Below are 27,129 nucleotides of genomic sequence, written 5' to 3'. Positions count from 1 at the left end.
GCAGAGTACAAACTTCACTGGGAACTCTTTGGTCCACTATGAAAACTAAGGTGCTCTTTATGATCAGTGACTAATTATGTCGTTTCTTTCAAAGTCTGTCAGTCATCAGTCACTCACTTCTATTAATTCACTCACAGACAACAAAGCACGTAGTTATGGTGCCTCCTTGTATCCCAGTGATAAACCCATGGAACATTTTACAAAAATGGATAATCCAAAAGAGAGAACTGGCCAATGAAACGGAAGTATATACAGCAAGAAACCCAAAAGTGGTAATGCTGGGAGTGAAATTAGACTCCATTGTAAATGGAATTACAGAACAAACAGCTGACCACAGGAATGCTGCCATGGCTGCCACTGAAGAAACTCCAGATATGCAGCCAGAGGATCTCCACGAAGCTGGACTTAATGACAGAAATTAGGAAAGCTGTTCCCCGGAGACGTTAGGCCAGTGAAAAATTTCATATTACAGAAACTCTTGGAGATGTTTCATGATATGTAAAGAGCAAAGGATAAAATGCTGCAAGTTGATCCACACACAGAAAGAAGCGTGACAACTGGCTGAGGCACAGAAAAGCTGCTTACCCCGTGCTGGAACGTGTACAATGAGAAGGCAAGCGCTGCACAAACTACTCTTGAAGGGTTTCTTACAAAGAAATAAAACACTTTAATTCTCAACGTTTCTAAGTTTTAAGTTACAGTGTACTAAGTTAATATCACTTTTAGTATTTTTCGTTTCCCTGAACATTTATAACTAACAGTAAAAGAGTTTTTAATGTTTTAAGAACAGTGTTTAAAGGTAATAGTGTTTAAATTGTAATTTTCATCATTAATTAAGATGGCTTTGCGTAGTTTCAGCTTGCACGGTCATTTTTACAGTCCCATGCTACTGCACAAAAGGAGGACTCTCTGTGTACTTAATACATACATGTGGATACACACACATACAAAACAAGAAATGTACACAATAATATACATGGAGAAAACTTTAAAGTGACAGAATAGATGACTTGAAAAAATGGAAAAGCCCATACCTTGTTTGTATAAAGTTGTCAATTCTTTCTAAATTAATCTAGAAACCTTAACATGATCCCAATACAAATAGCAACAGAATTTTTAAGAGGATACTATGACAACCTGACTCTAAAGTTCATCTGTGCATGTATGTATTACCCAATCAGAACCTCAAACAAGAAACTGAACTACCCACAAAATCCACATACTTAGCTTCATTTCCTTATCACCATTTCTCCCATAGAATTTGGAATACTTTACATACACAATTGAAAAAATGATTTTTTGTGAAACGTGAAAGAGTGGTAGGAGGTGTATATGCAATTAAAAAAAATGATAAACACTGGGTTCATATTACTTGCTTAAGGAGAACATTACCTCTATCTTAAGAGCTCTTTGTGGGTTCCTCCAAGATCCACACCTGTTCCTCCTCGAAAGGGGCATCACTTCTCTGAATTCTGTATTATATGATTTGTTTACTTTTTCTTAGTTTTACCTACATGTATACCTAAAGTATTGTTTATTCACATATTTTTGAGTATATAAATAGAATCGCACTTTATGTATTCTTGTGTGACTTGCTTCTTTGTCTCAGCTCAGTGTTGCTGAGATTCATTCGTGTTGATAGGTATAGCTCATTTATCTCACAGGCTACCTGCTTTACTTTGATTTTTACCTCTGCAGTTTCTCAGTTTCCCTGACAGATGAACTATACATGTAAACACTGTTTTAAATATTTACCCAGCATTTTAGTTATCTTCGTTGGGAGAGTTGTTTACGCTCTCTAGTTTGCTATATTATCTAAAATGGGAGCTCATGCTTTTGAATACTTAGTTAAAATTGCTAAGCCAATTTCTATTCTAACTCAACTGGTCAGCAAATGCGGTCTTTATTAAACATTTCCCTGATTATATAATCTATATCCAATATACAAAAATGGAATATACAAGCATGTGTAAGTACAAATTCTAAAAAATCACTTGCATAATTTCCCAGTCTTTTAAAGGTACATACACAGATTTGAAGCAAAGGTGGAAGCATGCTACAGATTTTTAATTCTATTTTTTACAATGTTCCATAGTACTTTCTCAAGTTAAAAGTTATACATTTTCAACAGGGTTTAATGTTCCATCCTATGAAAGTGTCATCATTTAATCATTCTACTATTAGTACAGTTAGAATGTTTTTGATCTTTTAAACATTACACATAATCCTGTAACAAATACGTCCTATATCTATATGTATTGCTGATTATTCTGTAGGATAAAGTCCATTCCTTCCCCCTCCCCCTGGAATCTTTAAGAATAATGAACACTCATATAGTGAAGATATAGAATATTACCAATATACCTTTGAAATTCCGTGTGTCCCATCTTGACTGCCTCCTCTTACTTTCTGAGAGGTGAGAATGTTCCTGAACTGTGGGACATAGCCATCTTTAAGGCTTTTGATCTGTCAGCATTTACTACATCAGGGAGAAACCAGGTATGATGAAATAAGCACATTTAAATTAATAATGGAGGGAATTCCCTGGCGGTCCAATGGTTAGGACTCCATGCTTCCACTGAAGGGGGAACAGGTTCAAGCCCTGAGTGGGGAACTAAGATCCTGCAAGCTGCGTGGCAGGGCCAAAAATTAAAAGCAAAATAAAAAAAAAATAAAAAAGCATATTTTTAGAAGCAGTGAATCATATATTCCAGAAGTAAATGCTCAAATTATTTTTAGAATAGTTTGTGGAAGACAAGCACACCTGAGAGTTTGAGAAAAGCTTAAACTGACAGTGAAATATTATTCATGGTCAGAAACGCTCTTTTCTAACAATTCATTGTTACCTATGAGCTAACCTAGAATCTATCACTTTCATTAGCTTCCCGATATAAACAATGCATACAGATGAAGCCTTTTACTTTCCAAATTTCTCTCTCTCATTCCACTGGACAAAGACTTATTTCTGTAAATTGTGCTGTTTATCAATATCCCTTAATATGAAGTCCTTAAAATCTTTTCTTAAGGAGAGGAAAGGAGAGAGAAAGCAAGGGCAGTGTGCTGAACAACTAAGTCCTAATTCTATGAGCACCTACCTTAGCCTGGTACAAAGGTTATTCTGAAGGGACACTTATAATGGTGAATATTCATTAAAAGATCTAAGTATGAAAAAAAAAGTAGGAGCAATCTGATAAGGGTAAGCATTTATTAAATAAAATTATTTTTAACTAATTAGAGAAGAAGGGATACTATAAGAGAAGCTCAACTTCAAAGTTATGTAAAGGTGGCTTAAATCTATTTTTACTCCCCTTTTAAGAATATATTTCCATTAGCTAAAATATTATTTTTTTCATTTTCATTCCTTCTCCACTTTTCCTATATAATTCCATGGAACAAACCAAATTCCCTCAGTTAAAAAAAATTAGAATAAACCACTTTATACTACTATCTTGTTTTACTCACTTCACTGCACTTATTTTCTGAAATTATAGTTTACTTTTTTATTATCTATATTCTTTCATGAAGGTGTAAATTCCATGACCATGTGTTTTGTTGAGTCAGAAAAAGAACAGAAAGTCAACATAGAAACCTGTGATACTGTGATTTATAATAATATATATTTGGCCTTAGTCCCAGTTCTTGGCACACAGCTCCTTGGAATTGCCTAAGTGATGAGAGCAATAAAGGTCTTTTGTTATGTTAATGAGGTGACTTTTGGAAAGCCCCTAGGTAACCTGAGGATGGGGGCTGATTGCCAGAGGAACCAACCAGGTGATTGCAGGGTTGGAACTTTCAGTCCTAGAAGACAGACTGGAGATTGAGTTCTACCATCAACCGCAAATGATTTTATCAATCGTGGTTATGTAATGAAGTCTCCATAAAAACCTAAAGGATGGTTCAGAGAGCTTCTGGGTTGGCAAACACATGGAAGGGCTGGCAGAGTGGCACACCCAGAGAGGGGATGAAGTTCCACCTCTCCTGGACTTTGCCCTCTGTACCTCTTCATCTGGCTGTACATCTGTATCCTTTTTAATATCCTTTCTAGGAAATTAATCAAACCCAGGAGGGAGTCACGAGAACCTCATTTATAGCTGATTTAAAACCTGATTTATAGCAAGTCAGAAGCACAGGTAAAAACCTAGACTTGCGATTGGCCACTGAAGTAATAAAGACAGTCTTGTGGGATTGAGCCCTTAACTGATGGGATCTGATGCTATCTCCAGGTAGATAGTATCAGAATTGAATTAAATCTGCAGGACACTCAGCTAATGTCTGCTGAGAATTGAGTTGTTTGGTGGTGTGGAAAACATTTGACACTGGAAAATCCAAGGTTTCTCAATTCAGCTAAAAAACGGACTGGATTTTTCTACAGGCTTTCTGCCATTGATAAGGGGTCAGTTACTTTAGTGCCAAAACCCCAAAGATAAGCATGTGGTTACATTACCCTATTTACCCGGTTTGGGGCCTTACTTGGACATTACTCAAGGTCTGATTCAATTAGGAGCAACTATCTTCAGGGGTTAGGCAGAGGAAAGCAGAACCTGGATGTCTTGCAATATTTGAGGTGTGACTTGAACATACATGAAAAGACTGCAATTGAATGTGGTTTGTCTTACCACATTCAATTAGTTTTCTATGCTTTTAAAGGAATAAAAAAGGCCCAGAGAAGTAGCCACTTCAAATTCTGTGATGAACCCAAGAACTCTTTATGCTACTGTGAACAAAACATATTTTTCCCTCCAAATCAAACTATTAGCTAAACTGTTTTCCTTAAAACAAATTCAAGTTTTCCAAAGACTTGAGATTTTCCCCAAGCCAACACAACTGACTAACGACTCAATATGCTTTCAGATTAAAAGAGATTTAAGAAGTCTGTAAGTATGGTGGAAGTGATGGTATGTGACTCCCAAGGGTAGGTAGGTCATAAACGGTAATACAGCTTTTGCCTGCGTCTTACCTAAGCGTTCACTTTTGGGACCAGCACACCTGGAAAGTCCATGTGGAGAAATCATGTACATGTTCCAGCTAAGGCCCCAGCTGAGAGCCAGCATCAACCTCCAGACTGGCGAGGGAGCCTTCAAATGCCTGCAACTCCAGCCGTCTCAGTCACCGCCAGCCTTCACGTCTTCCCTCCTGAGCCCCAGACCTCACGGAACAGACACAAGCCACCGGACAGTGCCCTTTCTGAACCGACCACAGAATCCCTGAGCAGAATAAAAGCGCTGCTGTCTCACATCACTAAGCTGGGGGTGGTCTGGCATGCAGTGACAGTACACCTCGCGAAGAGTCCTCTCTGGCACAGCAGGTGCAGGTGGAGTGGCTTGCAAGACCGGGTAAAAGTATTTCATCTTTCCAGCCTCTGTTTCCATATTTACAACACTGGGGTAGTAATACTCCTAAGTACTGGGCTGTCATGAGGATTAAGTGAGGTGACACATATGAAGTACTTACTTAGCACACTGCCTGGTCCATGAAAAATGTTCTAAAAAAATGTTAGCTATTATTATTACTGTTTGTGATATATTTATATTTATAAAGACCAGACTTTTTACAATGACTCACCACACACAAGAGGCAAGGCTATCATTCCAAATGTCATTTCTATTGCTTAAAACATTTCTGGATTTTTTTTTTTGAGGTTTTCCTTTTACTTTTTGCGTCATTAGAAAACCAGCGGGGTCATTAACACATAAGCACACAGGATTTTTGAGCCAGTTGATGTGAATCCTTGAAAATCAGGGTCATTATTTTATATAAGCACACATTTTTACCTCTCCCTTCCTCACCTACCTTATTCACAAGACTATTTAGAGAAATCAGCATCAGTTTCAGAGTATAAAGACATAGAAGCCCTAACTACAAAGAAAAAGATTAATAAATTTGATTACATTAAAACTAGAAATTTCTGCTCTTCAAAAGACACCACTGAGAGTAGAAAGGCAAGCCACAGTTTACAAGATATGTGCAATATACACGACAGACATAAAACCTGTATTCAGAACACATAAAGAACTGCTGCAAATCAGTCAGTAAATGGCAGACCAGCCAATAAAGAAATGTGCAGTTAACAAATGAAAAGATGCTCAACCTCATAAATCATCAGGAAATGCAAATGAGAACCACAACAACATACACACCATGAAAATGATCAAAATTCAAGATGGACAATGCACAGTGTTGATGAGGGTATGAACTGGTACAACCAATGTAGACTGGTATAACCATTTTGGAGACCTGTTAACAACATCCACCAAACCTGAACATAGCACGCCCTATTACCCACATATTCCACTCCTAGGTATAAACCAATGGAAAAGGACCCATTTCATACACGCACCAAAAAATATGTAAAAGAGTATTCAAAATGGTGTTATTCATAGCAGGGGAAAATCTGGTAATAACCCAAATATCCATCAAAAGTACAGTAAAAAAAATAAGTTGTGGTATAATCTTACAATGGAATACTACCTAGCAATAAAAAGGAATGTATAGTATTAGTTCTACACTGAATTACACAAAATGATGTTCAGTGAAAGAAACTAGACATAAAAGAATATGTACAAAAAAAAAGACTTTGTACTGTATGGTTTCAATTACATTAAGTTCAAAAACAGGCAAAACTAATTTAAGATGTTAGAAGACAAGATGGTGGTTACCCGGTAAGGAATAGGGGGTAGTTAGTGAGTGGAAGGGCCAAGAAGAGGGCGCTGCTAAGGAACTGGCAATGGTTTATTTCTTGGTCTGAGGAGTTACAAGGATGAGTTTACTTTGTGACCATTCATCAAGCTGTATGCTATTGATTTATGCAATTTTCATGATATATACTGCTTTAAGTTATACAGTCTTATTTCAAAATTTTAAAGAGAGAGAGAGAGAGACTTAAGAGACTTATCAATCAAATGCAATGTTTGGACCTCCTGATATAAACAAAATAACTCTAAAAGGAAATTTAAGGAAATATTGGGTATTTTTGGGCTGGGTATTAAAATAGGATTCATATTAAAAAATCAATATATGTATCTGGGTAGCTCTTCTACTTAAGGAAGAATATTACTACATATTTATTTTCAAAATATAATAAACTTATAGAACCAGAGTCATATAGATAAGAAACACTGAGGTATACAGATAATTACCAGTCATTTACTGAGTACCTACTATGTGCCAGGTAGTGTGCTGAGTACTTCAGTTCAAAGTCCATGTACTTCCCACTCTGCGATGTTGTCCCTCCCACCCTTCACCTCACCATGTAGTTTTGGAACCTAAGTACCAATACAATTATGTTTCTAAGGGAAAATGGGTTCAATGCCACATAATCAGGAGGAAACTTGGGAACCTGAGGAAAACATTTTGTTGTCCCATCTTCCATCTGTAGCCAGTCATTCACAAAGGTGGTATTGGGGGAAGGAAACCAGGGGGAACTCTAGAGCTGCAATATTAAACTAAACCAAAGACAGTCTAATGCTTGAAAATTCTGAACGGAACTTTTAGTAACTTTTGGGGTCAGTGTTATAAATATCAAGTATAACTATACCTGGTATGTGGTTTACTAAGAATGTTCCTTAATAAAGCACTGAAAAACAAAGTTTGCTGCATTTGGTAGGACTGGGATGGGATGATGCCTTTTTCAACTTTCCCTGTCCTAACACGGGAATGGAAAAGAGCTTTCTTCCTTCCCTCATGACTTCACGAGCAGAAGAAAGGAACCAGGCTCGTCAATGCTCCAAGTAACATGCTGGGTGCTTAATACATATAATCTCATTCAATTCTCACAAAAATTTATGAGCCAGGCAGTATTCTCCCCAGGTTCATTTGAGAAAGAAGGCTTAGCTTAAGAGTAACAGCCCCAAGGTCACCCAGTTGGGCAGAGGTGGTGTATGGTCCAGGCCTGAGACGAGTGCTCCCCAAGACACTGAGTTGCCTGCAAGGCAGTCGACACAGCATGAGGACCTCAGCTGTGACAGTACTTCTGCCTGGGTACAGCATCTCTCTTGTAAACCAATAAGCCACCTATCTAGGAACAGAATTACTCTGTTTCCCAAATGATGAAAGGTCAACAGCTTTTTTTGTGTATGGTAAGACAATGAATCATTGAGAAGGGATGAGGATAAAAACTGGGCCCAATAACGATTAACAGCTACCATTTGTGGGGTGCTTATTACGTGCCAGGATCTTACATATGGTATTCACTTTAGTCCTTACAACAGTCTTGTAAAGCAGGTGCCTTAATATCCTCGTTTTAGAAATGACAAGGCTGAGCACAGAGAACTGAGACAGTTTGCCCAAGGTGACAAATGCCATAAGTCAGAGCTCAGATTCAAGCCCAGGACTATGTGCTCCCAGAGCCAGGGCTCTTATACATGAAGCTATACTGCCCAGATCACACGAATGGGCTCAGTGAAGGACTGGAATGGCAACATAAAAAGCAAAGGCAAGAGAAAACAATAGTTATCAACACTGCAGAAAGTCTATTACATAACAGGTACATTAAAACACACAATCAACCTGTTCTGCCCTTATGCAAAGTATAGAAGCGGTGCAGCAAAGCACTCTCACTCTATAAGAAATTTATCACTGCTACCTGTGAGCATGTTTCTTTACAAAAAGTGGGGAATCAGGAATGCACAGGGTATGCACTATAAGAAAACAAACCTCAACTCTGACCATAAGTGTACTAGGCAGCAAAACTGAAGGAAGCATACACAAAATACGCCAGAAAAACTACTGTGATAACTTAGATTAAATTAGATACCAAGAAGGCTATGCTTCCTAGCTAAGCTTAAGGCAAATAGTATGTGACAATGAAGAGAAAGGCCTAGAAACACACTGTAATAGAATATGTTAATTTTTGATTCATAATGCTCTGTAGACTGCAGATTCCACCAAAACAAAGAAGGATAAGTATTTGAAGAAGGTAAAAAGAAGAGTCACAAGATCTGAAAGTTGGAAAATAAGTCTTACGTAAAAGGTAATAAATAATTACATGGAGGGGTTGGTATGACAACATTTTTTCTAAGGCACTCAGGCCAAACCCAGTGAGAAAGTATAATCTGGAAAATAACTACTGAGACTTCTCTGATGTAACAGGAAGAAGATTCTCACAGGATGTTGCTCACTGGAAGGAAGACCCTAGGACAACCTGCAACCAGTCCTATGAGTGTGAATATTTTAAGAACATGAGGATAAGCAAAACTGATAAACCTTTAGCCAGACTCGTCAAGTGAAAGAAGGAGAGGTCTCAAATCAATAATATTAGAAATTAAACAGGAAAAGTTACAACGGACACTGCAGAAATAAAAAGCATCATAAGAGACTATTACAAGCAACTATATGCCAATAAAAATGGACAACCTGGAGGAAATGGACAAATTCTTAGAAAGGTATAACCTTCCAAGACTGAATCAGGAAGGAACAGAAATATGAACAGGCCAATCACAAGTGATGAAATTGAAACTGTGATTAAAAATCTTCCAACAAACAAAAAGTCCAGGACCAGATGGCTTCACAGGTGAATTCTATCAAACAATTAGAGAAGAGCTAACACCCATCCTTCTCAAACTCTTCCAAAAAACTACAGAGGAAGGAACACTCCCAAACTCACTCTACGAGGTCCTAATACCAAAACTAGACAAAGATACTACAAAAAAAGAAAAGTACAGACCAGTAGCACAGATAAATTTAGATGCAAAAATCCTCAACAAAATACTAGCCAACAGAGTGCAACAACACATTAAAAGGATCATACACCATGATCAAGTGGGATTTATCCCAAGGATGCGAGGATTCTTCAATATACACAAATCAATCAATGTGATACACCATATTAACAAACCGAAGAATAAAAACCATATGATCATCTCAATAGATGCAGGAAAAGCTTTTGACAAAATTCAACACCCATTTATGATAAAAACTCTCCAGAAAGTGGGCATAGAGCATAATAAAGGCCATATACGACAAACCCACAGCAAACATCACTCTTTTTTTCAAAATTAATTAATTAATTTTTATTTATTGGCTGTGTTGGGTCTTTGCTGCTACGTGTGGGCTTTCTCTAGTTGTGGCAAGTGGGAGCTACTCTTCATAATGGTGCACAGGCTTCTCATTGTGGTGCCTTCTCTTGTTGTGGAGCATGGACTCTAGGCATGTGGGCTTCAGTAGCTGTGGCACATGGGCTCAGTAGTTGTGGCTCACTGGCTCTAGAGCACAGGCTCAGTAGTTGTGGTGCATGCATAGGCTTAGTTGCTCCGTGGCAGGTGGGATCTTCCCAGATCAGGGATCAAACCCATGTCCCCTGCATTGTGGATTCTTAACCACTTTGCTACCAGGGAAGCCCTGCAAACATCATTCTCAATGGTGAAAAACTGAAAGCATTCCCTCTACACTCTCGCCACTACTATTTAATAGTTTTGGAAGTCCCTGCCACAGCAATCAGAGAAGAAAAAGAAATAAAAGGAATCCAAATTGGAAAAGAAGAATTAAAACTGTCACTGTTTGCAGATAACATGATACTATACACAGAAAATCCTAAAGATGTCACCAGAAAACTACTTGAGCTAATCAGTGAATTTGGTAAAGTTGCCAGATACAAAATTAACACACAGAAGTCTCTTGCATTCCTATACACTAACAATGAAAGATCAGAAAGAGAAATTAAGGAAGAACATGAGAAAACATAATCCCTAAAATAGCAAAAGCCATCAAAATGAGTCTTTAAGACTAATCTATTCAAGTAGATGTGCAACTATCTTCTACAGAACCAGAATCAATCATTAACCTTTTTCATAAATTTATCATAATTGTACACTTGAGAGTTTACTTGTTCATTGTCTAAAGCTTCATGATGGCTGGGATGATACCTTTTTTCTTTTTGTTTTTCCTCTGTGAAATCTGGGCCACTGCCAGGGTAGGACAATACCTTTTTATTATGACTACACTCTAAGAGTCTAACACAGCTCCTGGAACATGATATTTGCTCAATAAATATTTCTCAATAAGTCTCAACGAACAGTCTAGTTCTAGGCCCAGAGAATGTTATTTTATTCTCGCCTGGATCACAGAATTTGGCATGGTATGTCATTAAATTCAAGAACAAAGACACCTGAAATATAAAGCTTTCTCCTCATATCAGATGAACTAGTGTCCTCCATTTCCATCATGTTCTCCTAAATACTTCCCAGTGTAAATCATAAATGACACATGTTAAATACCACCTACCACTCTTCATCTATGGCACTGAGTGACTGTTAATAATGGTTAACAGCCTTAATCATATTCAGGGGAAAAACCTTTCTTAGGGATCCCAGTTTTAAAAATATTTGAAATAAAAATAGAGTCACTGACACAACTTCAAACACCTTCCACAGAGCTACAAAACTTTTCGCAAAGATATACACTGTCCGAAAAGTGATTATAAATAAGTTTGCTGATGAGCAAATTAAACGTGTATTAAATATTTAAAGCCATATACGTCTATGTATAGAGAGCCACGCTATGGGATCAAACAATGGCATTTTACGACAGTGTGTCAGGCTTTCACTTGGATATTAATGCAGCGACATTCCTGCAGTGACCTGCGTCACACCTCTGAAACCTGGGAAGAGAGTTAAAACACAGAGCACGCTTTGTTAAGGGGGTGAAAGAGCTCACTGCCTAGCACTGTCCCTCACGGTGACTGGCTCAGCTCGGCCTGAAAACTTGATGTTGCCTCACGGCTACGAGCTCAACAAACGGCTCTGTGACAGCTGGACGAACTGCAAAAATATCTGTATCTTTATTATGCATAAACGACATGTAGTTTATTCTCAAGAAGCAAAGTTTATTTAAGAAGTAATTATTTCTATTTATCAGCCTATCTTGATCATCTGAGAATGCTGACATTTTCTGAGCACATATTAAAATTGGCTTTTGTAAAAAATCAAGTAACAAAATTAAATGACCTTACTCTACACATGATAGATTTATTTTCAAAAACAGAATCTTTCACAGTGAATTTTATTGCCTTTAAATTTTAAGAATCTTTCGTTGGAATACTGAGTACTTACCTGCCAAATTATTGAAATGCACTCTAAGCACTGAAAATTGCTATGGTACTTATACCCACATGAAACTGACGGATACAGACATTTTATATTGCAACTAGACAAAATCTAGTCAAAATTAAGCCTACTGTCCTAAGACTCAAGCTTAAAATTCATAGTCTTTAACAAACTAAACAAAACTCATGAAACCAGGAAGTGAAAGTTTCTTAGCGCTTAACCTGTGTTTAAACAACTGTTATGAATTTTTAATTACTTCTACTTTTTTCTTTACTCTAGAGTATTTTAATACAAGTATTAAAACTCTAGGATCATCACACTCACCTGTAAGGCTTATCAGAGTTATGGATTCGTCTGTGGTTTCTGACACCAACGTACGTTGTACTTGTATAATCACATACATCACATCTATACTGTTTCTGGACCGAAGACTTATTGCCTGGACAAAGTATTTCAGAGTTTTAGTGACATGCTTTGATTAGATTAAAATGACAGCATTTACATTCCATTGTGAATGAGTATTCATACCACACAGTATTAACATTTCAATGGAGGCTTTCTCACTGTTTAGTAAAGTTAACAAGTTTGAATGTAGATTTACAGGTTCTCCTGCATCTGCACTATCAGTGCATAGAAAATGAATATCATCTGATCTGTAAACACAGATACACTGGGTTAACTTCTACATAACCTTGTACAAAACTCTAAAATGAACCTGATGCCAGCTGCCCTGCTGATTGTGTAGCAGCTGAATGAACTAGAGATACACTGCTAATTTGAAAGGTGTTAGTCTAATCAAAATTGGATATATTGTCTTAAGGAAACACTGATTTGCCAACAAGTTATAAGTTAATACTACAATTCAATATTATAAAGTATGGCTACAAAGCATATCTAACAAACTCAGTATAAAAACCCCACACCTTTTTCACTCTGTAGGTTTCCTTTGTTTATATAACTGTCAGCGGTCAAAGCAACAACAGAAAGGAAAACAATGGCAAATTATTAAGTGCTATATAATGTAGTATAATTATACCTAGTAAACTGACAGGTTACAGGACTAACATGAATATGCAGCTCTCTGAAATCCAGGAAACATGGATCAATGGAAATAAGCCATGTCACTAAACTCGCTCTGCAACAACAGGGCTGGGGAATTCAAATCAGGGTAAACTTGAGGCAATACAAGCAGAATGACTTTATCATAGGAAACTGTTCCTGAAGATATTCATGGTTTATTTACTCTTCTATCAGCACAAAGTCCACGGGCCATTCATAGCCTGACTGCTTTACATTCAGAAACAAAGCAAGCATAGAAGGTGAAGAACAAGGGGCAACGGGAAGAAAGCTTAGGTAGAACACTAGCACACACTGCATAAAAGTAAAATTGGTGACACAAAAGAAAATCCACACGGAAATGTTAACAAAACAAAGAAAATCCTTAGGTTAAATTTAAGCTTTCTAAAATTGAAAATTTCTTTTGCTAATGACTACTTTTGCCAGACAGAACAAAATGTCCTAATTTCCTGGTACAAATCTGTAACATTAATACACGCACTAATCATAATTATAATCTAAGTATTGCTCTTAATTGGTAGGTTAAAAACTTGGACTTGATTATAAGTGGCACTGCTCCAGATACACTTTAAAAAAAAAAAACCCTGAAAAAATGAAGTGTGAAATATTGGATAATGGTTTTCTGTGAGAAATATTACAGATCAATGACAACTAATAAAAATGACAGATGGAAAAACTTAATATAGCACAGAATGAGAGTCTGTGCTACTTCAAGCAACTGTTTCCAATGGAAAGAATATTGGATTTAAATTTCAAAAACTTGGGCTTAGTCCCTGCTCTGCCACTTAGTACCAGTGTGATCACAGGCAAATTATTTCACCTCTTGAGGACTCAGTTTCCTCATCTACAAAATGACAACACTGGAATTTTCCAGCATGGTTTGGTACCCCAGGAGCACACTGCACTTCTCCTTCACCGCGGTCTGTGCGTTACCTGCATGTCTGCGGCAAGTCTGACCTGTCACTAGCTGGAGACTCCCTGAGGGCAGGGATCTGCCTGTTTTGCTTACACAGAATCCCCAGGGCTGGGCAAATTACAGGTTTACAATAAAGAACAACTTAATTAAATTTCACAAAGAAACATCATATGAAAGTGCTTTGCCCAAGGCTCTCAGAGCACCTGTGGTATTTGCTGACATACCTGTCAGTACAGTTCCGTGTTCCTCACTGGGCTGGGTACCTTGAAGGCAGTGATACCTCCACTGCACTCTAAGCACCTAGCACAGTATCCAGCTCAAGATGGGCACTCCATGCCTTCTGGCAGCACAAATGTCTGAGGTACCATTACACTGGGCCTCTGAGTCAAAAACGTGCTATGAGTTATCTGGGCTGTTGTGATGGTCCAAGACCAGGAGCCACAGAAGCATGTATCTCCCCTCTTGTTTAATAAGTACAATAAATGGTTAAAAAAGTTTTGATAAAGCATGAAGTATTTTCACCTTCTTTGTGAGCTAAAACCTTGTTCTTTAGCCTGAAAACCAGATTTTGAAGGATCTAATACTGATCAACAAAGTATCAGTATAGAAGTAAGTATGCAGGAGGTTATCAGTCACGTGAATTGTTATACTACCATGACAGAGAACAGCAAACAGAGCTGAGTGGAGGTGGGGTGGGGGCAGAGGCATGGCAAGCAATTTAAAATCCATACGTGTAACCCTAAGAAACAGAGCATGAGCCACAAAGAAAAGATACTGCAAAATGGAATGTGGTGGGTAGACGCTAACGCTGTGAAGCTCAAATTAGTTATTTTAATTTTGAGCTGACATCTCAATCTTTTTAATTCAAATTGTGGGTTTTAATTTGTTAACCCATTTGGGCAGTTTTAAATTATTGTTTTTGGAGATGGTGCTAGAAAAGACATATTCTACTGCTGGCAGGAACCGCAGGTGGTGCCACTGAGTAGTACTTACTTTATTCCTTCATTAGGGATTTATGGTCCAAAGATATCAAAGGTTTTAATGTCTCCTTTAAAGGGGATATGGAAACATAATGAATTAAAATAAAAGGAGGCATTTAGGGCTATTTTGTTAAAAAGGAAACAAAACAGTTTTAGCTCAGCCATCTATCGCAGGAACAGATGCTATGTCATAAACTCCTTTTGTTTTGGATAGTTTTACAGGGATGACATCTGTTTGACAAGGGAATTTTGGTGCTACAGTGGTGTCAAAATCAGTTCTTTCAGAAACATTCTAGAATCAGTTATGCTTTCTGGGGTATAATTTAATGAAACATTATGGTAAAACATTTTACTTTGCAGTTGTTTCTAAATTTAATTCTTAGAAACTCTAAAAAGGAAAGTCACCCCAATATGTTTTATTTCCCATAAACACTATGTACCACACTTGAGACATTTAAAGTATATCAATTTAAGTTAGCTGATGCAAGAAAGCACAGCTTATTACACTTTATCCCTAATTCTCCGGATGTGGCACCCGCCTTTTCATGGAGCTCTAATTAAATCTTTTGATTCTAATATTCCTATTAGCAGAAACTTGGCCGAGTGGTACCTAACCAGTACATATAAAGAGCCTGTGTTGTTTTTTTAAATAATGCAGATGAAATCTGGCAGTCACACTTGGATAAGAATAAGATCACAGCAGGAAGCCTCAGTTAAAGTTTGAGGTGGGGGCCTACCATCTGCAAAAGCTATGTTCTCAGTGGGTCAACCGGTACTGAGAGAGGAAAGGAGGCTTTCTTTCTGTGCTGCAGCTTCCCTGGCTTGCTGGCACGTCACCTCAGGGCTTCTGCTGTACTTGACTCTTATAGGACAGCATACACTTCAGAGTATATCTACCTATATGGTTGAAGCTGAGTACTTACTAATATACTACTTCATTTAGTACTCAGAGATAAGATTCACTTACACAGTATAAAAATAGAGAAGAATAGATGCAACTTTAGTCCTGAAAATAACCCACATGACAACAAAGGCCATTTTTTACTTCGTGTGCTAGTCAATGTCGTCTATACAAAAAAAAGCACAGATACCTTCCTGAACACATTTTCCATCAGTTTTATCGCTGGAAATTCTTAACTCATTAGAAGTTGCTACTGACAAGGTATCTGGAAGACTGTGTTGCTCTCTCTCATGGTTCCTCAGTTGACTCTAAAAAATTGAGAGAAATTAATATGTAATTTTCAATACACATACTTACATGGTTACTAGGAGACTATAGAAGGAGGAGTTAACTGCTTTCATGGCCTAGTACCTAGAACACATTACCAATATTTAAAAATTAAATGTGTTAAAAGATTACTTGACACATTTGACGGCTTATGGAAAGAAATACGCTAGGGGAAACACAATCTTATCAAAAACACAGTTCCTCTTTTCACATTCTCAGAAAGGAAGCCACCACTGTCTTAGGGAACACTTATGCATGGCATGTGTATGCTTCCTGAACCACTGGTAAGCCTAGAGGAGGAAAGAGCAGAGTGTTCAGAATAACTTAGTATTTTCACAAAAATAAATCCAATCAATTAACTTCTGCTGATTTCCGCCTAAATATCAACTAAATTTGTAAGAGATTTAATTGGAACTGCAACTCCAAGGACACCTTCCTCCTCACCCCCACCCCCATGAATTAAGAGTGCAGTAGCAAAAGAAACTCCTGGAACTTGCCTTTGCAGCCCACTTGGATGGCTACTTGTCCAGCGACCAGAGACCATTTCAGAATTTCATGAGAGCAATCCAAGCGGCCGTGAATTTCAGATTCAAAGGCTTTTTTATTCTTGATTACCTCCTTACTATCAGCTGGACCCCAACTCTGGCTAATCTGAGAGAAAAGGTCTACATCCCTGTTAGCCCTTTACAATACACTTTCCCCCTGCACACAGTCAACTGGCACATTGAAGAAAAGTTCTAAACCAATGATTCAAGGAATGCAAACTGCCTTTACAAAAACAGTATTTCTTACTGGTTGTTGGTTTTAGGTAGCACACACAATGAAAATCACACTCAAAGTAATCCTTGAAAGTCCCGTAAAGTTCTCATAAAATATAACACACGTGGCTCTGTTTCCACTGCACTGTCTTTCATTAAGTCCCATGCAGTCCATTTTTGCTTGCACAATGATATAAATCACTGTTGGTTGTGCAGCAGCTAAAGTGAATGACTTGCATTTTGGGGCCATGTAAGATGAAAAATAGGTATTTTTTTGCATCGACAATGGTTAAATGTGTTTAAGTCAAATGTGTGTACAATGTCCCTCCACTGTAGATCCCCTTGCACTTTAAAATAAACACATTTTTTAAAAGATATGCACACGAAAACACTAAAGCAATAAACACAGGGCCTGTTAAGGAGATGGCAGGCAGGAGGAAAAAATCCTACACTCGACGATCCAGACTTCAGACCCAACTTTAATACTAATTAACTGGGATCCCATGGACAGATTACCAAACTTTTCTGGGCCTCAGTTTCATTATCTATAAAATGAGTTGGGTGGACAGTATCTACAAAGCTCCTTTCTTGCTCTAAAATTCTAAGGTTCTCCGAGTGATTTCAGAACCAATACGTACCTTATAATGGAAGGATTCTTCACACTGCTTGCACTGGTATATTCTTGTTTTACAGTGGTTGATCATGTGGCTCTCCAGGTCTTTGCTGTTGTCCGCTATGTGCTCACAGATTGGACACTGATAGGGCTGTCTCTGTCGATGCACTCGCAAGTGCTGCTTGATGTAGCCCTTGTTACCGCTGGTGTAGTGACACAGGCGGCAGCGGTAGGGCCGGTCAGTGTTAGGGATGTACTCCACGACGTTGCTTCCTGACAAACCTGCATCGCTGTTGGGTTGGCACTGGGCATTATCCTGCAACTCTTTCAAAATGTCGTCATCAGAAGCATTTTGGTCTGTCCTCTCCCTTAATTTTTCAATCACGGTGAGCAAGGACATACTGATGCCTGTCTTAACTTGCCCGTCTGACAATTCCTGCCTTCCCTCTGGGAGTGCTACTAAGGTAGAGCTGCTTTGGTTGAAACTAGTTAACCCCTCTGAAGAGTTTTTAAGTGGTGACATCATCTTAGAATATGCTGCCAATGTACTATCGACCTGCCTTTGTCCGGTGTCCGGATCTAAAAGGTTTATATTCCCGTAGTGCCCAAGGTTGGCTCGTGTTAGTTCTGCAGCTCTTATGGGCATTGTGACTAGGGCTTCTGCAGCCAACGAGTGTAGCCGAAGAGACTCGGAGTTTGTCCTTCTCCGGCCTGGCGGGGCATTCTCATCAGTAGCCAGTCCTTTATTTATTAACTCGCTGTCTTTCTTCTCTGTGTTGCTCCAGCCTATGATCAGCCCCCCAATATCAACAGTACATTTATCAGCATGATAGACATCATCTCTTCCTTCACATCCAATCTTGGCTTCTGTCAGGCTCAGGTTTTTCCCCTCTTCGATTTCAGCATTCATGAGGAAATGTTTCTGTGAAAGAGTTTCTTCAGCACTTGGCAGACGCTCCACTATCACATTAACGTGACCTTTTTTATTTGGGCTACTGCTGATGATTTTCTGTGCTGATGACAGTAGGCTATCAGCAACCAGATTCTCCTCTGCATCAGAAATCACCTCTAGCATCTCTTCCTCGTTAGGGTCGAGAGTAACTGACTGACTTAGATGAACCCCTCCTTCCGCACCCTGTTCTAAAGGAGATGAAGATGATAATGGTTCTGAGCTGCAAATCTGCACCTGTACCGATGGCCCGTTGTGGATACTCAGTTCATTGTCTCCAATCGCAATGACTACTGCGTGGACCCCGCCAGGTGCAGCAGCCACTGAAGAATCCAGCAAGCCTAGGGGCTCATTTTCATTTTCAAAGATTGGATACGAGCAATCAACCTCCCCAGCATGTTTCCAAGCATGTGTTTTCAACATTCTCTGCTGGCCACAAGTGTAACTACAAAACAAGCATCGATACATGCCATACTGTTCATAGGCATACCACTTCCTCTTACCCATTTCTGCCGCAGATGCTGTTTGGACAGTATGAGTCTGTGGGTTGTCCGCACTCACTGGGATGTCAGGAACTGTTTCATTATTTCTTTCTGAGGTTCTGGGACACAAGGAGTTGGTGGGGCTTACACACTGTTGGGTTTTGGATTGAGTGTGACTGTTGGCATCGTTTTCGTGGTCATTTACCACATGAGCTTCAAGTTCCTCTTGGCTTTTAGATGTAATATGGCACTCTGCACACATTAATATTACTTCATTCTGCTGACCATGCTGCTTGATATGATCTTTCAACACAGAAAAAGATGATGACAGAAACTTACAAAGGCTACACTGGTAAGACATAGCCTTCCCATCATTCTGGGCAAGAGAGTCAGGGGTAAAATGTATTTGTGACATCTCAGCCCTTCTAATATCAGCAGCAGGTGACTGGGTTACTTTAGCTGGAATCTCACAAGATTCTTGACTTTCGAGAGAGTATACTGCAGCACTTGAACGTGACCGTTTTTTGCCAATTAAAAGACACTTTTGTGACTTTTCATGTTCCACTATCTTGCTTAACTTCTGGATAACATGGATTAATGGATCTGTCTTAGGTTTTCTTTGTTCATCAATTTCCAATGATGAACTGATGACAGTTTTGGCAGTCAACATAGCTTCCTGTTCCCCGATATCTGGCACCAACATGGCGACACTGCTGCTTTCTTCCATATCTAAAAAGGAGAATATATGACAGAAAGAAACACCAGGTTACAGGATCATTACAGGCATGTAATTCAGGAAATCTAAACTACTCTTAGAGTTTAAGCTAATCTAAGTATTTTCTAACCTGGGAGCTCCATATCAATATATCTGGCTATCCTCAATAGAGACTTATATTACTTAGAATTTTTCTTTGGAATGCCATCCCCTATTAGGACCGATGACTGAGATGTTTCCATCCTTCATTTCTTTCTTTGGAAATGGCTTTAACAATCAACATCTCCTTTTTTCTTCACTTTCTTTCCCCTAGACATCTAGCTAGACCTAACTGGTACTCCCTCTCTTTTGCACAATGCCAGGGGGGAAAAAAAACAAAAAAACACTGCTATTCCATTATTGAAGGAATAAAGCCATTCCCAGGGCATGAGGAACCATCTCAAGTTATTATGAAATACCATTCTGTTAAGCCAACACGATTGATACAATTCTTGGAAGACAACTTCTTACACCAAATATAATTGTGGTTTTATTACTAAAAGCACAAACGTGTTTTTTTTTCCCTCCCCAGATTTTGGAGCTGTGAAAATATGGGCATGTAACCTATTGTAAAGGGCATAGTGAATTTTGAGAAGTATTATGCATATGAAACTAAATAAAAGCAATGATCCACTTCCTGCTTTTACTTCCTTTGATTTATTTTCCTGAAGATAAACCACAAACTATGCTGTGGTTTTTTCTAGAGGTCATATTAGTGGTCAACTATTACTCATACACAGATGCACACATATGTGTGTGTGTGTATAGATTTTTTCTTCTGAAAGGGAAAGGGGCATCAGAGAAGGAAAACATTGATATCCTAGTTGTGTTTTAGGTCTAAAAAAGCACAGAGGCCTTAGGAGGGGTTATCTGTAGGTTCTAGTAATGTGTTATGGCCAAGGAAGTCATAAACATAAAATGCTTACTTATCTTTCAGCGTAAATCTTAAATACTCTATTTTCTGGCAGTACTTCCATTTGAAACATTTCCTCTGGCTTAAAGAGAGATTAATTTATTGACTTGGAGCACGTTTTTAAGTTTAGGCTTTTTTCCAGCAACAAGTTTTGTTTTTCCACATTTTAGGTGCATTCTGGAATTTTACTCACAACATTCAATAAATGCCAGCAAAATTTCTAGTGGCACTAGCTATAGACCAAAGATCATACTATTCTTAAATCTCAGTCACACGCTCTGAATTCTCTTCAGGAGGTGAATCATGGCTTCTCTTCCCTCAGATGGCTGAATCAACATATAGGGGCCCCTTAGCTGTTGTCAAGATCATACGTAAACTCCTGCAAGACCTCACCAGTGGTCTAACCAGCTTCAGGCCCAGTTCTCCCACATCAACTGACAGCAGTTATGGCTTTTCCTCTCTTACTTTCTACTCTTTGTGGCACACTAACTTTCTATATCCAGATCTGTGTCATACAAACAGGCAAACATTTTACTCTGTTTCTTTAGTACTACTTCTTCCCTCCATCCTAATACTCTGCCCAGTGCAATCAGCTTTTTTCTCTTCTACTTCTAGTTGCACTCCTGGCAGGGAATGCATTCCACAATCACTACAGCAATGACAGCTATGCCAGCCCCCAAGGCCAGTGGCCCTTGAGCCACTGTATCCCCTAAACAACCTGAGGGCATTACCTCTCAAAAGAGCTGGTGCTCCGCAAGAAAAGAAACCACTGCAATGAGAAGCCTGGGCACCGCAACGAAGAGTAGCCACTGCTCGCTGCAACTACAGAAAGCCTGTGCGCAGCAACGAAGACCCAACACAGCCAAATAAAAATAAATACACAAATAAATAAAAATTAAAAAAAGATTAACATGTATGAAATTAAAAAAAAGACTAGTTCGTTCCTTTATATATTTCTCAAGTAGGAAGAACAGAAGTGTTTTTAAATCTCTACACTCAACCTTTTGTCACTAAACAAGGGGTCGGGGGGAATAATTTGCTTCTTTAGATAAACCCTTTGTGACTTAATAAGTCACCTTATTGCCTGAGAATTCCACATTTTTAGGCCAAGGGAAACTTTGGCTCTTCATGTGATTACTGATTTCCCTCTAGGGTCATTCACTTAAGGCTGTCTTTCAGTTCAATTGTTAAACGCAAATTTCTTAAATAATAGTTAATAGAAATCCTTGAACATTCAATTTCTTACATAAGATGTGGTGCAGCACTATAGATGGAAGGTCTCCTTCCCCTGCAATGTGACATCCATGTAGGCTGATTGATAATCTGGAGGTTAACAAGTGAATATTTGCTCAACAGACTTCGCACACCCACAGGGTTACAAAGGTGACTCATTATCCTTCTTCTATTTAATGACATAATAGGAGGGAGACAGAGCAGTGCAAATTGCTCCCTGTGGATATTTCACTGTGTACCTTAAAAAGAAAGTAAAATGAAGGGGAGGAGTTCATCTCATCTCAAGAAAAAGACTAATACAAAAGAATCTGACAAAACATTCAGATTTTAAAGCTGTGTCTGCTCAGGCATTAAGAGCTAATGGAAATTTGCAGCAGATGCTCCAATTTTCCCTGAACATTTATGCAAGTATCTCATTTTAGAGGCTGCATACATTTGGGGATAAGTACAGAAATGGCACCTATAAAACAGATATGACAACATAAAATACATCAAGAAACAACTGAAAAACCAGTTTGGGTCCACATGGCAAAGTCGATTCACAAGTCTCATTAAAATAAAAGTCTCTATTAAAAAAGGTTAGGTAAACAGCTCATAATAAAGTACACACAAAGAGGAGGTTAAGTTGAATACTGTCCAACTCTTAAAATTTTCACAAAAATTTCACAAGAATTTCACACACATACAAAACTTGGGCCACCAATGTGTGTGTGTGCGAGCGCGCGCGTATATTGAATACATTCAGGATTACATGTTGTGAAGTAAAATCTGAAAAATAAAAGAGATGAAAATAAGGAGTACAAATACAATCCCAGTGGCTCAAGAATGCTGACAACCTGGATTATGCTAATCTTTCTACTTTGCATGGCCTCCAAGAAATGAAGGTAAATGCAACCTAAAAAAAATTACCAAGGGGGATGGGGGCAAGTGGAGAGGATGAGGGCAAAGTAAGAACGGCAAATTTTCTAACTGGAATAAACACCCAGGAGTTCACTATATTATTCTTTCTACTTGTGTAAATGTTTAAAATTTTTAAAAGTAAAAAGTTAAAAAAATATGTTATGTGCAAGGCACCAAACCAAGTACCAAGAAGAATGGAAAAAAATTTAAATTTACAGTATTCACAGAGTTTAAGACTGAGTTGAGTGGATAAGACTAACATATTTAGAAGTTAAAAAGAATTAACAGCTTTTAAATAACCTAGCAGTACACAAGCTGAAACAGAAGGCAACGGCCAATGACCAAATCCTAATAGAGACTGAAGTGCTCATTTTGGTCTAGGAAGAGAAGCAAAGGCTTCTTGAAGAGGTATGATGCACACTGTATTCCAAAAAAGGTGCATGCTGGACGTCACCCATTTGCCCCTGTGGGCTCACTGTCTCATCTTCTCCACTCTGCTCTCTGTCCCAGGAGGGATTACATCATCAGGCTCCCATGCCCTCTGGTTGAGTTATGCCACTGGGGAGCCATGACAGGAGATCAGAAGGAGGCAGATCAAGATATTCATTCCCCAGGTTCCCTCCCTCTAGCTCACCTTGAACTGGCTGTGCTCCTCAACAGAAGGCCATTCTCTCCAGGCAGGCTGTTCTACAGGACTCTCCCTCCTCCTGATGCTGCTAGTTCTGGATAACCAAGTTATTCTCATGGTTTGCCTACACAAGTCCTACACCTTTACATGTATCTTTGCAAATACAACCTCCCTGAATTATCCTAATTTGAGTGTGCCATTTGCTTTCCTGGAATTTGTTGACAAGAAAGCAGCCATAGCATTAGATTTTCAGAAGCGAGGGTAAGCATGCTACCTAGGGATGAGTGGAAAGATCAGTATGGCTGCACAGTAAAGTTTACTAGGATGAGGAAAGACTACAAAAGGCATCAGCAAAACAGGAGTTTTCTCATTTGGAATCTTTAGATATAACATTCGACCAAATATATAAAATTGTTATAAATAAATAAATAAATAAATAAATAAATATCGTATCCCAAACCAGAAAAGTTCTACAACTTTCTCCACTGAGTCTCAAGTACTTCCTAAACAACAGAATCCCACATACAAAAGCTTATAATTAATCTTTCCCAAGAAAAGAGCCAAATTATTTCAGCTGTCCTTATTTCCTTACAATTTGCTATTTGGTTTACTTGTACATCTAATTAGTTCCTTTCAGTTACAGCAGTATGGTTATCATAAGCAAAATCAAGTTGAACAATTCATGGGGGCTTGGGTGGGACTGGAGAAAGGCTGTAATTTCCTGTGTATGTACAAAGACACCTCAATGTGTTATATAAAGAAACTTTTCTTTCAGACTAAGAATTTGTTCTTTTCAATTAGAAAAAAATAGTGTTATAGAAGTAATGGCCAATTCTTTGTTCTTCCACATTACTGCAATTCTGAAATATAAAACATTTATTTTGCTTCAGCCAAAAGAAGGCAGGGGACATAGCTCATGGGTTCCTCTCCTAGAGGAAATCTCAGCTGTGTGACCTTAGGCAAGTCACTGTTTCTGAGCGTTTTACATTCTGCAGATGTAAAACAAGAGTTGTGCTGGATGAACTTTTATGTTTTTGAGTTATAAACTGTCTATAAAAAATTACCCTGAAACTGCTTACATTATTTATAGATTTACCTTACCTATGTCAGCTATAATTTACTTGAATTAAAATCTCCTTAGCTTAATGTAATTATTAATTGCCCACCAAGAAAAAAAACTGAGTATAAATATCAAAGTACATGAATTTCATAGTATAAAATTTCTTAGCTGGCATCTAGCCTGAGAGTCTATTCAAATTTGGCAAATGCAGTTAAGACATAAGGTCTAACTAATGTTACACTTACTGAGCACCTATAAAGTGCCAAGCAATGTGCTGGAGACTACCAAAATAAGTAAATAAGTAAGAGGCAATCACTGCCCTTGAGGTGCTCACAGACCAGACAGTGGTGCCAGTGCAGTATTACTCACGTAATTCCTGGTAATACTGGCCTCTTTATTTGCAGATGAGGAATCAGATGTAAAGTAATAGCTTTTACAGACATAAAGTAATAGCTAGTTTAAGAACTGGAATTCAGGCCTATCTGATTGTAAATCCATCCTTTCTCAATACACCAATTTTCTTCTCAATTCAGTGTGAACAAAACAATGTGTTAGCACAAGTACTGAAAAGCAACAGCTCCTTACAGCTAGGCAGTATCAAACATGTATGTTTGAGCCTCATAAATCTTTGGGACAGACTAGGTGGGTGTTACACAATTCTACAGATTAGGAAACACTCAGTGCAGTTTAAGTGACTTATCCAAGGTTACATGGCTGTTAAATGGCAGAGCCAGTGTCTTTCAACTCAATTTCTGAAATTAATACAGCCCCTTGGATCAATCTTCAAAATCCAGCTGTGGCCAAGAACGAAAGCATACAGTATCAAACATTTCCCTTTCTTGATAAAACAAAGTAATGATTTTTTTTGGGCAGTGAAAAATTGCCCAACATTGCATGTCAAAAAGAAATTCAGAGGAATGTTCATGCAACCTGATTATGTGATACAAATTCACAAAATTTACCTAACAAGCAGATTTCAGGATTCTGCACAAGCTAGAAAAAATAGCTCTGGAAACTCCTTCAATAATTGTGTATTTTATGTTTTAGCTCAGAATGTATCTAATTGACTCAAAATACTATTGGTATAACTGATATCACTTTCTAATGAACAAGAAACAAATTGTATATTACTATTTTAATCTTAACCAAAAATACAATCTAAAGGGTGACTCTGCAAACTTCCAACAATTCTACAACTGAACGGCATCACGAAAAGATAAGACACAGCAGACTGACCTATATATCTTCTAAGGTACTTTCCTGCCCCGGTCTTCTTTGCTACTGTTTCTTATACTAGCTGGAATGAATCTAAAAGATCAAAGAATGGTATTCATTTCACCTAGAATGTAACTTTATCGATTACGGTTAAGTAAGTAGTTCACTGCCAGGGCAGAAAGCACGTATTTGGCTTTCCTCTGAAATTAATGTTAAACGAGTTAGGTAAAGGAATGAAGGGCCAGGCTTTCCCTTTTAACCAATGATGCAACCCATACACTGAGTCAGAGCAGAGTACTGAAGAAAGTACAAAGTACAAACTCAATTACTGATACATCCAGTAATTGCCGGATAAGAGAGATGCAGACTGATAGCAAATTACAGCCCACTGCAGTAACTAAACAGATCGCCTGCGGGTTGGGATGGTGGCCTCCGCCTAATTAATCATCCAGGGCTTCCACACACAAACCCTTCACTCCGGATGCCCCCAGGTCTTACACGGTGGGAGCTTTTCCCAATGATCTCTGATCTCTGAGGAGACTACTAAGAGGTTCGAAATAGGTGCAGAACACCAGAACTGCTTCTTTGTACTAGCTTTTCCTACACCAAGAAGTGGCGAAAGGGCTGAGGCGATGCGGGCTGAGGAAAGTATTCAAGAGACTCGGTGAGGACACCGTTGTCCGCTCCATCCCAACCAGACCTAAGCGGTTCCACTTGTGCAAAGAGGAGGGAAGCGACGGCCGGCGGGCCTGCGTACGGGCCAGGCTGCTGAGAGTATGAGGGGACGGCAGGTTCCCCCCACCCCCAGCTGCAGGGCAAGCCCGGGGTCTCCAAGGGCCTTGCTGTGGGCGGCACAGAGGACTGAAAAGGGACACGGAACTTGAGGCATGTGGCGAGCCGGGCGGGTATCGGCCGGCTGAGGAGGAAGCCGGCGCCGGTAGAGGCCTGAGGGGAGGTCGCACATGGCCGGCGGCGGCGCTAACAGCGGGCGGAGGGGCGGCCCCGGGGCGCGGTACCTGCGGTCGGGCGGCGGCTGCTGCTTCCGCGAGCCTCCTTTGGCCGGCCAGGAGCCCGGCCGTGCCCTCGCCCTCGTCCTCTCCCACCTCTCTCCCGGCTCTTTTCCCTCTTTTCCCCCGCTTTCCCCCTCCTCATCCGGAGCTCCAAAATGGCGGCGCTGGGGACGGATCACGTGAGCCGCGGGCAGGTCAGGTGATCCGAGTGGCGGGCGGCGGGGGCGGGGCAATGCTCAGGCCCCGCCCACGGGCATCCCGGGGCGCTGGGCAGCGCGGGCGCGAAGGTGAGACCCCGCAAGCGCTCTGCAATCCCCCGCCCCTGGGTGGGCTTTAGGCGCGGGTTGTCGGGTCCCAAGTTTCCTAGCGTGGCCT

General features: G+C 39.3%; 1 protein-coding gene across 1 annotated transcript in view; it reads right to left on the bottom strand.

The window, feature by feature from the left end:
- Positions 1 to 26,893, bottom strand: part of ZNF507 (zinc finger protein 507) — a 41,214-nt gene extending 14,321 nt beyond the window's left edge. Inside the window, exons 1-4 of the mRNA XM_057712843.1 lie at positions 26,761 to 26,893; positions 17,636 to 19,770; positions 16,103 to 16,220; positions 12,363 to 12,477 (exon numbers count right to left, since the gene is read on the bottom strand). Of these exons, the coding sequence (XP_057568826.1) occupies positions 12,363 to 12,477; positions 16,103 to 16,220; positions 17,636 to 19,768 (2,366 nt within the window). The 5' untranslated portion in view covers positions 19,769 to 19,770; positions 26,761 to 26,893. The remainder of the gene's footprint in view (positions 1 to 12,362; positions 12,478 to 16,102; positions 16,221 to 17,635; positions 19,771 to 26,760) is intronic.
- Positions 26,894 to 27,129: the final 236 nt, after the last annotated feature.

This window comes from Hippopotamus amphibius, chromosome 16 (genome assembly GCF_030028045.1).
Source record: "Hippopotamus amphibius kiboko isolate mHipAmp2 chromosome 16, mHipAmp2.hap2, whole genome shotgun sequence".
Lineage (NCBI taxonomy): Eukaryota > Metazoa > Chordata > Mammalia > Artiodactyla > Hippopotamidae > Hippopotamus > Hippopotamus amphibius.
Note: the sequence above shows the minus strand (reverse complement) of the source record. Positions and strands in the feature narration are given on the sequence as shown.